At 34.3% G+C, this 14,448-nt stretch overlaps 1 protein-coding gene across 1 annotated transcript in view; it reads left to right on the top strand.

Annotated features, from left to right (window-relative positions):
• Positions 1–14,448, top strand: part of CCDC73 (coiled-coil domain containing 73) — a 60,549-nt gene that overhangs the window by 36,716 nt on the left and 9,385 nt on the right. Inside the window, exons 10-16 of the mRNA XM_076343892.1 lie at positions 129–257; positions 607–666; positions 2,707–2,811; positions 7,334–7,444; positions 9,347–9,478; positions 11,883–11,918; positions 13,477–13,645. Of these exons, the coding sequence (XP_076200007.1) occupies positions 129–257; positions 607–666; positions 2,707–2,811; positions 7,334–7,444; positions 9,347–9,478; positions 11,883–11,918; positions 13,477–13,645 (742 nt within the window). The remainder of the gene's footprint in view (positions 1–128; positions 258–606; positions 667–2,706; positions 2,812–7,333; positions 7,445–9,346; positions 9,479–11,882; positions 11,919–13,476; positions 13,646–14,448) is intronic.

Below are 14,448 nucleotides of genomic sequence, written 5' to 3'. Positions count from 1 at the left end.
GATTCTGTTGTTTCCATACATTATTTTAAAAGTAGGGCATGACTCAGGATAGTTTAAAAGATTTGTCTTTGTTTTGAATTGCAATGCCCATACTGGATGAACTATTTATACGTGTTTCCTGTGTTAAGGAACTGAAGAAAGTAACTACAGACTTGATAAGGTCCAAGGTCACATCTCAGTACAGGGTGGGAGAAGAAAACATCAATCTTGCAGCAAAGGAAAAACAGTTTCAAGAACTGCAACAAAAAATAAGAATGGTATTTTGGAATTTAAACAAATTAAATTTTTGGTGGATAGTTTCTGTTCTTCGTTCAGCAAACATCATGGCAGTGATCTCTCTGATGTGTACAGATTAGTGATTCCTTTCTACTAACTGCATATACAATATAAGAAAACTATTTCCAAAATTACCTTTTCTAGGGAAGTAAATATGCTATGAATATAATTTTATAGTAAAAAAAAAAAAATGGATAAGAAGACATTTCAAAACAATTCCATTTCTTTAAATAGCCTCATGATGATTCACAATATCATGTTAATACAATATTACTACAGAAAATAGCAATTTTAAATGCCTTTTACTGTTCTTCATACTCTTTTTTTAAGGAGACAGCAGTTAGTAAAAAAGTTCAAGAAGAAAACACTCACATTAAAGAAGAAAAGCTGGTGAGTTGTTAATACAACTTTGCTATTTAAAAATCACTTAATATATGTGCTATATTTTATATTTAAGTTTCTTAAATTATTATACTAAGCTATTAAAACTAATTAAATTCACTTGTTTACTCTTCAGAAATATTTTAATATTAACATAAATGGGATCTTATTCCTCAGTTTTTAGAAAGTGTATTAGCAAAACAAAGTACATTGTTTGACACTTTATTCCAAGTCTTAACTTTTGTCTTTGAATTCAGATGGGAGAAATTTGGCATACCCATGAAATAGTTGTTTACATATTGGTTCAGTACAAATAAGGTTTGCATAACGTGCTTGTTGTTCTGCTTTCTGGTTACCAACAGTTTACCATAATGCTGCTGGTATTGAAACCAGGTAAAATTGGAATCATGTGTCAATCATATACAAAGGAAATGGTGTTCCATTCATACAGAACATACACATTTAGAATATTAAGCTACACCTATACATAGCTGAACAGAGTAAAGACTGTCTTCTATCGCAAATTCAGGTATGTTCCAGAACAAATCCTGATACTCAAACCAAGGTACATGGTGTTAAGTATCAAACATAGCAAAAAAAAAAAAAAAAAAGTTCCCTATAACAACAGCATAATACACTGCTTTGCAGAATATTAAGTGTAAAAAGGGTGGTTGTTTTTATTTTTTTCTTAAACAGTTGCAGAATTTTCATTCTGCAGTTCATTAAACCAAACATGTCAGAGAAGTGCATCATTCTTGTCCTCAGGGATGGACAAAAGCAGTAGCTTGCTTGAATACCCACTGAGCACTCACTGAAGGCTAATCCAGCAGTACTCTTCCAATCTGTAAAAGCCTGTTTGCATTTTGAGTTTGCTTTTTAAAAATACTTGCTAATAAACACAGGGGAAAAATGAGACACATACGCAGGCCCCATTACTCCCACAGCCCTGAATGCACTAAAAGCATTTATGTAGAGATGCTTGTAGCATAATTCATATGCATATTTGATATGTATAATGTAAGAGAAGGACTCTATTTTGTTTCTCTGTTTTGTGCTGTGTGAATTGCTAGGGTTTGTTTGGTTGATTTTAACATATGGAGGGTTTTGGTATAAATCTGGGGAGGGCTCTAATATAGAGATGAACTTCATGTTTTCTCCAAGAACTTGAGTTAGAAGACCTGTCTTCTGCCTGAAACTCAGGTTTTTTTCCTGTGCAGGTCTTCTTTTAGTAACTGCTGTTCTAGTCTTTAGGGAGTAGAGATTGGCTTGGCTAGATCATTCCCTCTGTCTTTGAATCTTTGGAAATGTGTTTTGTAGTGCTTAATATAAAATGACTCTCTGTCTCCATTCCATCCATGTTTTCAGCTAATTGCAACAAACTTAATGGCAGCACCCATGGGTTTGTAAATCTATACCACCTTAATCAATTCATTTTGGGTGGCTCTTTTTTTAGAACTTACTCTTCTTGAAGTAACAATATAGTCTTGATGAAAGTACCACAAAAATTCAGATAGTGACAGCAAAATCTGATGTACTTGCACCATATGATGCAAAGCTAATGTGTGGTAGTTCACATCTATTAGGATTTAATTCAGGAGATACAGAATAATGTCACATAAGGGTGATCCGTTAATGGAAGTGATTACTTGCCTGTCATATAATTTCTCTGGGATTTTCCATATTTTCCAGAACTGTAATATGGTACCATAAGATTATTTTGTTAGATTAATTGAACTCACAGAGGGGTTGGATTTGATATATTTTTTTTCAGATTTGCACTGAAGTATGTTTAAAGTATCAATGGATTGTTCATTTTAATTATAAGAAAATTCTCTGAAAAAGAGTAAGTTATAATAACGTTATCTTCTCCAAGGCAAAAGGCCAGAAAAACCTGGAGTTGTTCTGATTTCTTCCTACAAGCCCTTCGCCAATGTTGATGTTGGAGTACTTTTTTATATACATGATTTTATAAAGACATAAATTATCTAATGTTTAAACTTCAGAAACAAAATCTTATTCAATATATCCTAATTTGTTTGTATTCATAAGGAAATTCTCAGCTCTCTACAATGTGTGCAGGAGCTGCTTCAGCGAATAACCCAAACGAATGTTAGAATGGAAAGTGAGTTAAATGCACTGAAAGAAGAGTATCAGGTCAGATTTTTCTTGATTAGACAAGCTGCTACTATCTGTTATGTATTTTTTAAGTCCAGGGCTGTTAAAGACATCTGTATGCTTTTCAGAACTTTTGACCTCACTTCCATTGCTCCCTCAGCTCCTTAACTGTCAGCATGAACCTTGAAGCACAGTCTATGGTTTCCCTCTTTTAGTTCTCCCCCTAAAGTAAATCATGGTTGCCATTCTTATCAGCCATTTCTGGAGGGTAAAACCAGAATTTATTGGGGGTTGCTTTCAAGTATTTTGAAATCAAATGATTTTATGACTTTTGTTTCTTATAATTTTCATGTAGGTATAAATTTCTTTTCTGGAAAATACTTCGAATTTCAGATCTTAATAGCCAGAGCTTGTCCCCAGTCTTATTAGAGCACAGGGCCTAAGAGCGAGCATATCCTTAGCCATTTCTTGCTGTGTTGTCTGGTGTCATATTTATGCTAAAGGTGGTTAGTAGTCACGCTGGAGAGTATGGAGTTGCAACATTACTCAGCTTCTCTTTGAGCGTGTAAAAGTGGCTCAATTACAGCTTCTAAGTTACACTAGCAGTCAGATTGGCCCACAGTGCGCTAAAGATTAAGGTCATATCTGTTCCGGTCAGATGTGCCATGCAGAGTTCAGGTACATTAATAGATATTAATCGGACTATTAATAATTATTATCTGCAATTTGTCCATACATAACCACAACTATTCCATTCTTTGCTTGGCCTGTGAGGCCAAGGTTTTGAACTAGGATCTCAGTTAATTTCAAATTAAACTTCCTGTGTGCATGTATGCTTTTGTTTCTAAGTGTGTGCTTCTATACTAGATTGAAATTAGATTCACTTCATGTAAGCCTTTACTTTGGCTTTTAATAGATGTAAACAGTTTGCCTTCTGCCACAATATATGAATTTTGCATTTTAATGAAACAAGTAAGGTTAAAGGTGAGTTACGTTCTCCATCAGAAAATAGCTAAAATTTCACTAGGAATTAAAGTACCTGCTTTGTAGTACTGGATAAAGCTGTAGTGACTGGAAGAGAAAGAGAAGTTACTGATTTGAGATGTCTAGGTTCGTGTATTTATATTAAGACCAGAGTGTTGGATTTTCATGACTTAAAAGTCTTTGATCTCAAAGTGCTTTAGAACCAAGAAGAGATGCTTCTCAACCTGGAGAACAGTCCCACCAGTTCATTATGAATCAGAGTTCTCCTGTTCCTCTTTCGTATATTGGCTTTTAAAAAAAAAAAAGACAAAGCACAGTTTAATGGGAAAAGGTTTGTGTTTTTCTTAGCAAGTTTGAAACTTTTTACAAAGATTAATTTAACAGTCCCTTGGCTGTAGAATTGCCTAAAGTAGCATGATTTTCTGTAACCTCTGTTATTTATATGCTGGGTCCAGTGAAACAGCTGGGTTACTTGCTATTCATACAATATTGCTTTTTGTTAAAGTAAGAAGGTAATGTGCATTTTAGGTTTTAAGATTATTGAAATTACTTTGTAAATTAAACCAGAAGCTCGAGATAATTTAATTGGTATATAACCTTACTGATGATGACCTTCATAATACAGGGGGCCTTTTAGGATCTTTGTGTCAGGATTATTGAATAGCAGGTCTATTCTAAAAGTGCTTTTTTCTGATAGTATTTCTGAGCTATTTCCCGTCTCAGATAAAGTTTACAGTATGCCTTAAAGCTCCAGCTAAAACTGTGAACGGTATCTGTGAATCTTATCTTTGAAGACTCCACATAAATGTCTACGTGTGTAAGAAAAGTATAGCTTGTTTTCTTGTTGTTAAGGTATGAATTGAGTATAGGTCTCTGTTTTGCAGCCTGTACAGGCCAACAACTGATTTCTGATTGCAGTTATACTAATTCTGATTAGAGAGCCGGCTTTGATTTGGGTCCTGTTTGTATTAGATATTGGGAAGGTCTTACTGTTTTCTATTTTTCTAACTACAGGACAAACTATTTCTAGTCATCAAAGCTTCAGTGTAGTCTGCAAAGGTAGTTTCTTGCAGGCATAAGTACTTTAGATGAAATTGGTTTTACAAGACATGGATAACTAATTAAAAGGCTCTTGATTCAAGCTTTGAAAGCTCTGTTGACTATACGAGGACTCCTCAATACTTAGTGTGATGTAAATATTCCTTCTTAGTCTGTGGCACTTAAGATCAGCTAAGATTTGATCTCAGTTGAGTTTTGTGAGAGCATTCTCAAAACCAAGACGTTCCCACTTGAGAATGGGAATTAAAGGATTCATAACATTTATATAAGCACATATGAGTGATAAGCTTTCAAGAGATCACATCTGGAAACATAAAAGTGGCTAGATATTTTAATAGATGTATTTTTTTGTAAACCCAATAAATACATGCATAAAATGCAGCGATTCCCTTAAACAGCACGATGCAAATACAATGCTATATTAACAGTGAACGTCACATGTTCTTGTTCTTTCCATATAAACTCATGGGGTTATTTTGATTTGTCAGAAATGTCTGTCTTTCTGTTTAAAAAGTCGTCATAAAATATTGTTGCTTTTTATAGCTACTCATTTGGCTGACAGTTTGATACAATTACTGGGTTTTTCCATGGAGTGAGACGTTAACTGCTTATTTTGCAGTGTCATTTTTTAAAGCAACAAATGGAATGTATAAAATAGGGAGCTGAATATATAACTGGAAGGGTCTACCCACTTTCCTGCCAATTTGAGAGCTATTGCTTTTGTCTTTATTGATTCTAGGACTGCAATATGATGAATGGGGTCTGAAGGTTATGTATTATTCTTACACTCTATCCTACATCCCTGTCGAATTTGTGGACCTTGTTCATCAAGAAAAAGAGTTTCTTCAGAATAATAGAAAAATGGAAGGAGTGATTGTACAGTCCCATGGAAATATTTTTATTCTTATACTAATAATAGTATAAGAAAAAAGTACTAATACAAAAAATTACTGCTTGTTTTTGGGCTTGAGATGACAGAATACTTAAACTTGCAAGGTAACATTCAAGAAGGATCATACTGTCCTTTCTCATTCTATCTATTCATACTTAGTGCTAGGATACCAATGTCCTTAAGAGTTCAGAAAAACAAGTTATAATTCTTTAATGGATGACAGAATACTTGAGAATGCAAGGAATTCAGGTATTCCCCTCTCTGTACAATTGGCTTTAACATATGCTCGGTTCTATTAATCTGCTACTCCTGGTATTTTGCCCTAAGAGCTACACTGTGAGTAACTATTATAGTCCATCTTGGGGGAGGTTGCATTTGAGACACAAGTAAAAGAATCCTTGGAGTTAGAGCAGGTTTATCAAAGAGAGGAGGTCTTGGACTCCTAGTTTATAGAACTGGATGAAAGGTGCTACATCAGAGTGTGATTATTCAGACAATGTATTGTTGAATTCTCTCATCTTTTAAATTATATAATCTGTCAGAGAAGATCCATTATATTCTTATGCACAACTATTTCCATGTATATAAAAATGCAAGGTAGTCTGAATTTTCCTAGTGTTAATAACTTTAAAATATATTTGTATTAGTAGTGTAGCTAAATTAACATAGGCATTTTAAAATTGATACTAAATGAATCAAGAAGTAGACTCATTTTTAGTTAGAAGATTAAGTAAAAAGGAATTGCTTTGGAGTATTGCCTCCATACCTTAACATTTTTCAAGTGGACTTTCAAAGAAGCTCAGCAAAGTCATAAATATGTAGCTGGTCATATAGCTACATGCATTAAAGTTATGTTTACATTATCAAAAATATTTGTCATCTATATAGTAGATAATGGATGCAGTAAGTCCTTTATCTTCCATATTGTTTGCTATAAAAATGTGATAGGATAAAAATTCCAACAGTACCTGAGATGTGTGTGAAGTTACTGTTGATTTACACAAGGCTGCTTTAATTTAGCACAGTAAAGTGAAAGACTTAACCCAAAAATGTTGCAAGTACAATTATGATAGTATAAAGCTTAATATTACTGTTACTTTAATGCACTCCTATTTCAGCGATCTAATAAAAATAAAGGATAATCAGATGTATACTTCATGTTCTAGTAGATATGCTTTAGAATTTAAAGTTTATACAGTTTATAAGATAGGTTAATAAACAATTTAGGATAGAAAAACTGATCAGAAAAATAAAAATATTTTGAGTATACAGTGGTTTTCTTTAAGTACAATGGGTCTAGATTGTGCTACAGTTCATATTTTTCATCTCTGGACTTTTAATGTGCTGAAAAAGTAATATAAACTTATGCAGTGAAACTGAATAATGGCAAGTGTTTTTATACCCTTTTATAGCCATTTCTTTTTTCATAACCTCCCCCTGTTTCCTGTTAGCTAAACTATAAGCACCTTTCTGTTAATTTATGAAAATTATTGTTGAGATAGCACATTATCACTGATCTGTATGGCACTTCCAGCATGTTAGAAGCAAAGGTCCAAGCAACATAAAACACATCAAAATTCATTAATGCGGTATTGATTATTTTTTGGATAATTAATTTTATTGCAGACCCTTGAAAGAGATAATGAGCTGCAAAGGGAGAAGGCAAAGGAAAATGAAGAAAAGTTCCTTAATCTTCAGAATGAGCATGAGAAAGCACTAAGAACTTGGAAAAAGGATGTACGTTTATTAAATTAAATGTTAGAGTATTAAAAGTTTTTTGAAATAGTCATCAAGCATTTCAGGTAATTCCTAAAAGCCAAAAAAATATTGCAGAAATAATACAATAAAACCAACAAATTTCTTTTCCAGTAATACAGACTCTTCTAGAAATGAATATTTTTAAAAGGTAGATTTAGGAGAAATGTTGACTTCTGTGCTCTAAAAGGTCAGTGCACTTCCTGCAGTTCTATAAAGCAAGAGCCAGGGTATTAGCACTTAAAAATATTCCAGAATTACACACTTGCCATTACCTAGACATGGAAGCTGATATAATTTTAAATTTACATTTAATTTTATGTATTTTTCAGAAAATTTGCAATTTTTTACACAACTTATGCAGAGAATACCAGCATTTCTAGGCTGCACTCTTGTACCCTGAAAAAACTATCAGTAAACTGTCATATAGTAAAAAATGAATGTAAACCCACATAGACTGAAGTGACACAGACTAAAGGTATTTCTGAAGGGCCATATGCCCCCCCAAAAAAAAAGCAACCTCAAACTGAATCAGGTAGATACTGAAGGCTTGCATTAGAGCAGGGGTCCTGATATGACAGGAATTATTCAACATGTGGGGTGAAAGGGGATAAGAAAAGGTAAAAACCTGTAATTCCCAGTGAATTCACCTCTGTGTACACCTAAACAATAATTTGTCTTCAATATTTGCTGTTCTTTCTACTACTTCATTATTTTTAAAGAATGCTTCGGTAATTATTTAATCCAAAATAATCAGCAAAATATTGTAGCTGTGAAAATTGCAATAATAAATGCATGTTTAAAAGTAAGAAAGATTAATACCTCTTCAATAAAACAAGATCTGTTTAGTGTGTGGAAACAGGACTCTGAGCAGCGTTTGTTTAAGTCTGTCTCTTTGATTTCTCCATAATTGGCACCTACTGCCAGAAAGCTTTTGAATTTGGTAGATAGATTCTCAGGGAGGCTGTGGGGAAATAATGAAAAGTTGTCCTTGTAATCCTGTTGTCTAAGGCTAACTCTTTTGAAGTGCAGCTGCTATGGAGATGACTGCAACCATGAGACTACAAAATAGCTGAACTGTTCTGATGCTCACTGTCCTGAGAAGATTTGATCTCCTGATTCCTAGGAGAGTCATATACCATAGTTTCCTGTATAGACATAGGAATTGGCCCTGATTATTTCTCAGGAATGTTTGCAACTATTCTTCAGAAGATAATTTTATTTTCCTCTCCATGTTTCTGCTATGGCTAACTAGAAATTTGGTCTCTTAGTGTCTTGAAGTTATAGCATCATCGTGGATAATGTTAACATTATACACTGCTCTGGAAATATTTGTAAATTAAATTAAGGTATTTCTGTAAAATTGCCCTTCTTTCTACAACTTGTATTTTTGACCATCCTTTTTGTTCTAAATACAAAAATTTAATTGTTACATACTCACTGAAGAAGCATTGGATACTTGAGGCTATTGACAGAAGTAAAGTGCCAAGCAAATTATTTGCTGTTGTAGTTTCTTGACAATGTAGGTAGAGAGTGAATGTTGACTAGCATGTTTATCTTTGAGCCAAAAAAAGAAAGCAAGCTACGAATACAAATCTCACTTTTTTGTGCATTGATACTTGAAGTAAATGGTGGTGGTGTGGGGGGGGAAATATTAGTAAAAAGTATAGTCTGTAATGGAAAGTCATTAAAATTTTGGTTTGAATGAAAGGGCTCAAAATTATCTTACTTTGTGCAAAGAAATTCCTCAGCATCTATACTTCCTTTTAAGGATTTACTTTAATTTGGTAAGCTGTTGATACCCCTGTAAAATACTGGCTTACATATTTGAACATGCAGTAAAGATCTGTTTTTGTGTGCTCTGCGTACCCTCAATTATTACAGGAGGAAAATATGAGAAGAGAGATAGACACTATTAAAAATGAGCTGAATTCCCTTAGAGGAGTTCATGGACATCTTGAAGATGATCATCCTCCTCAGGGAAATCAGCATTCTGAGCAAGTGGAAAATCTGCAGGTTAGTGTCTCTAATAGCTGCAGTACTTTCAATTTCCTCTAAAAATATTACAGAATGAGAGACATGACACTTTTTCTAATCTGGCTGTCACGTCCACTGATCGTCCTTTGACATTGCTAAACCTAAAAATTTATCTGATGTAATCAATGATCCAAGATCCCGTTAAAACTTACTGTACCCAGAGAATGTTCCCCTTTCTTCCAGAGGGGCACTTATATCATAGAAACTTGAGATGTTCATTACCTCATTAATAAATTTATACATAATTGATAGCAATTATCTTAAATTATCTTTACTAAATCCTATTTCACAAACATATTTTGCATGGGTGTTTCTCAAATACTGTGGCAGACTCATTGACTTCGTATGTATATAAGTTCCCTGGAAGCGTGGAAGTAAGTCCACTTCTGCTCAGAGGAGCTAATTTCAGCCTCTCTAACATGGGACAGATGAGAAGATTCATTTTATCAACATGTAGATTATCTAAGGTCTTCAGTTTTAGTTAAAAAAAAAAAAGCCAAAACCAAAAAAACCCCCAACAACCCAACCTTTATTTCACTTAGCATCTTTAATAGTCACCAAAGGTATAGCAAGCTCAACAATGCAGGAGGTAAAAGACTGTTTTATACAGGGCAGGTTGAACTAGAATTGAGTTTGCATTGCTGGGTGAACCAAATCCATGTTCAGTTTTATATTCAGAGCACATATGAGAAGTCAACAAGTGGTTAAGCACATGAAGATGGTCTTTTGGAGCAAAAGGAAGAGCATGTAGCCCTGCAGATATGTGTTATCCCTTACTTAAACTGAATTGCAAATTTATATTCCAGTCTTGGAATTGATTGAAGATTGAAAAAATGGGAAGAGTCATAAGCCATAAGAACAACTTTCCCTGCACATTGAGCATATTCTGTTGTTCAGCTGAGTATTGGTTATATCATTTTTTCCATTAGTTTTTACATCCAAATAATGATTTATCCTTCAAAGAAGGGAAAATACATTTTGCATGTGTAAGATTTCAGTGTTAGGAAAATAGGAAGACACTAGGACTGTAAAGACAGATTTATTTTTTTTTTTTTTAGAACTAGTCTATGAATTGTCAGTAAAATGATAAACGGTAATAAAATTTTAGAATTTGGAAGAACTTAATTTCTTCACAATACATGTATGTAAGTTTATAGCTCAAAAACATACATATACACACATATATTAATATATACACATACATATCTGCTGGTTTATGCTTAATAATGTAATGGAAGTTAAGACTTCATTTGAATTGAGTACTCATTGTGCCAAAGCTGTATGAATTCTACAAGGTATAATGCAAATTGTGTAACTTTTAAAAATCACTGTTTCTTTGAATGAAAATGAACTATGTTTAGGACACAGAATCAATGCACACAATGGGTCGTTAATGATAAACAGTACTTGGGCTTACTAAGATGACCCTATGTGTTTGAAAGCAGATAAGCTTAAAGCGTATGCTCATAAATGCAAAAAAAGTCTCAGATGTCTTCTAAATATATATCTTACACTATCTTATGGCAAATTGCCATACCACTTTGTATTGTATGATCATAAGATTTCAAAAGCCAGGCAGGTTAGGCTGAGCCAAATCTCCAGTGGAACACTGCCAGGAAATTACAGGAGCTGCAGCAGATCATATTGATTATTCTAATTTGTGGAATTTCACCTTGTATCAGTAATGAATCAATGCCTAGTAAAACATAAAAGGGCAAGGTGTTGGCTATGATTTAGATCTTGACTATGGCTCCAAGTGTTGCAAAGAAATATGCATATATTTATTTTTACACCTAGTGCAATCTGAAATCCCTATGATTATTTGTGGGGCATGAAATTTAGAATGTATGTAAACTTCTTCATACTGATCACCTGTGGAATAGGAATTAAACAAAGGCCTTTTTTAAAAGAAAGGTACAATGTCAGACCTCATTACAAACTCAAATTGCAATTTAGTTTAATTTTACCATGCTTCACATTTCATTTAATAGAACTTGTAATACAGCTGTGTGCCATTAGAGAATAGGGCTACACCTAGTAATGGGTTACTGTGATTCTTTTGTGTGTATATGTACAGGGAGACCTGGTTTTGAGAAGGTTTTGAATTTCATAGTATGAAATATTCTGTTGAGGGAAAGGTCATCTTAGGTGTATGTATGTTGCTTAGTTAGATTTTACTAAATCACAGGGAAAAAATTAAAATCCAGGTTTGATAGTTTTGATATGTAGGCATTTTAGTTTATGCATCTTGGACCTATTTTTGAAGGGCTGAACAGCCATTTGAAGTTCATGGAAACTAGATTTATTCAATCCATCTGAAAATCCAGAAAGGAATCATGTAACCTTTCTCCCTTTCTAGAATACTTTATCATGTTTGTTTCAGATGCATTCAGCAGTTCAGCCCATACCAACAAATGTGGTATGTGCCACTGTAGTAGCTGTTCTATAGCTGTACAAGAGAGTAACATGCACCGTTATATTGTGGTGTTTGGTGTTTCTGTCTAAAGAAACAGCTCCTTGAAGCAAGAGTTTATAAAGAATTACAGCTTTCGAGAAATTTCCTTTTTCTTTCATGTATTTGTATTTGAAAAGAAAAGCTTGAAAATGTGATGCCAAGGCTGTATATAGCCAAGAAGCAAAATTAACTAATTAAAAACTTTGAAAACAAAAAATTTAATATTTACAATTTCCAAATCAGAATGACAGGGAAGATGATAATAAAACATGAGGAAAAGAGAGAGAAATTTCAATTGAAACTTCAAATTGAAGGTGGAATATTAGGCAGAGGAAAACCATTTTTAGGACCCTCCTCCATTCACCATGACTCTTCCCTCCCCCAAATCAGCAAAGCTGGGAGCATCAGGATGCTTCTGTGACCTGTAGAAAATTGTTTCCTGAAGATTTGTATTCTACATCACCTACTATGCCACCATTGCAATAATCCCATTTTTTAGCAGTGTTGTCTATGCGCCTCCTTCCATTTTGCAATATACTCTGTCCTCCCCACACATCCGATGCCCAAGCACAGCGCTTGTAACCCCCTCCCACATCCCAGCCTTCCTTTTGCAACACCTCCAGTCACCCAAGTATCTTCAGCTTTTTCTCACATCTTTTATGGACTAAGCAATACCCCTGCTACCTCCCACATCTACCTACTTTATATCCCATCTTTAGGGCAAGAGCCAGCATGTGCTTCTGCCTTCAGCTGCCAAACAGCTGATGATGATAAAGGATTCATCTTTTCCTTTTTTTTTTTTTTTTTGGTGGGGTTTTATTAGGGTGTTTCTTCACTATTCAGCTCCCAGTTTTCACAGAACCTTATCGAATGCAACTTTCAAAAATAAAGACAAATACAGCTGCAGTAGTAGACCAGTGACTTACAAGTTTAAGTAAATACATCTTTCAGGCTTCTACTCCTGTTGAATTTGACTCAAATTCAGGTTAAAAAGCCATCTGGGAGGGAATGAGGAACTGACTGCCAGGAATTGCAAATTCATAAGCCTTATTTGCCTATGAAATGAAGTTAAAAATCGTAGGTATTGTTAGAAAAAAATAGCGTTAATATGTGTGTGTATGCACATGTGTGTGAGTGTAATTAGCAATCATGCAGGTTTTTTCCGCATGTAACTACTGAGCAGGTCACTGATTTAGCAAGCAGACAGAGGGAATGATCCAGACAGCACATGTACAACACATTCCTTCCTCTGAGAAATTCTGTTAATCTGTATGTTTTCTCTGTGGACTGTAATATAGCAGGACCCAATTTCTTTCCTACCCTTCTAGGGTATTAGTCTGCTTTTTTTTTCTCCGTGTACTTTAACTTTGTATCCTTCAGGTGAATGGTCTTTTGGTTTCCATCAGAATTGTAAAAATAATTTTAAATCTAAGTCCTGAACTTTAAATCTGATCAGTGACTTATTAAATTATTATTATGAATTATTAAAATATGTATAATCTTTTGTCCCTTCTTATGCTAGGGTGGTCAAGAACACTCAAAAGACAGTGAAGTACAGGCTATTCAGAAAGAAAATGAGTGTATGCAATCTATAACAAGAAAAGACTGTAATTTTGGACATGATGAAGAAACTGAAGTAAAAACCACAACTGACTACTCTTTAAGCATTGAGGAATTACAGATAGAACAAAGTAATAACATTACATGGATAATAGAGATAAGTAGTATTGTTGAAGAAAGGGTAAATGTTTACAGATACAGTACGTGACAAGAGAATGCTTGAATCCTGAATTAACAGTAAAATTCTTGGTGTCGGTAGTGCTAATCTATGGTAAGTTCACGAAGCTCTGAATGAAAGCACAGTACTTCTAGTGGCTGCCCTGGGACATTAAATAAGATCCATGTGCTGTAACCCCTCAAGTTGTTGCAATACTCTTTCTGCATGCCAGTTCAAGAAGTGAATAGGGGTTAGGAAGAACTAGAATGTGTATAGAAGTGTTTGGAAGCAAACCCAAGAACTTCCCCTTTCCCATAAAACAATGAAAAAAGGCAGAAAGAGAGTGATTGTGCTGCACAGGACAATGAACGTCTGTTCATGTGGATAATTGTAATCCTTTCCTATAAAGCACTTTGTAACTCCAGCTAGTAATTTTCTGAAGCCACTTTAAAGGACATGTAGTTAGTCTCTAATGCTCAGTCTCTAATATATAGCAAAGATAAGTGGAAATTTAAAAAGCTTAAGGGCAAAGTGACTGCTTTAAAGGATCAATGCTCACAGCCTTCGAGTGTATCTTTCAGAAAACGCCTTTCTGATACCGAAATGCTTGTTATTCCTCACTGGCCCACTACCATCAAGTCATAGCATATTCCTTTTGGTAGGAACACAGTCCCTTAACAGTTTTGTTTAGTTTTGTTTTCCATTCGGCTAAAAAAGCCACTTTCAAAAATAAAGACAAATACAGTTGCAGTAGTAACCAGTGGCTTAACCTTTATG

Source organism: Aptenodytes patagonicus, chromosome 7, assembly GCF_965638725.1.
Source record: "Aptenodytes patagonicus chromosome 7, bAptPat1.pri.cur, whole genome shotgun sequence".
Classification (NCBI taxonomy): Eukaryota; Metazoa; Chordata; class Aves; order Sphenisciformes; family Spheniscidae; genus Aptenodytes; species Aptenodytes patagonicus.
This window is presented reverse-complemented; position numbering and strand designations above follow the sequence as displayed.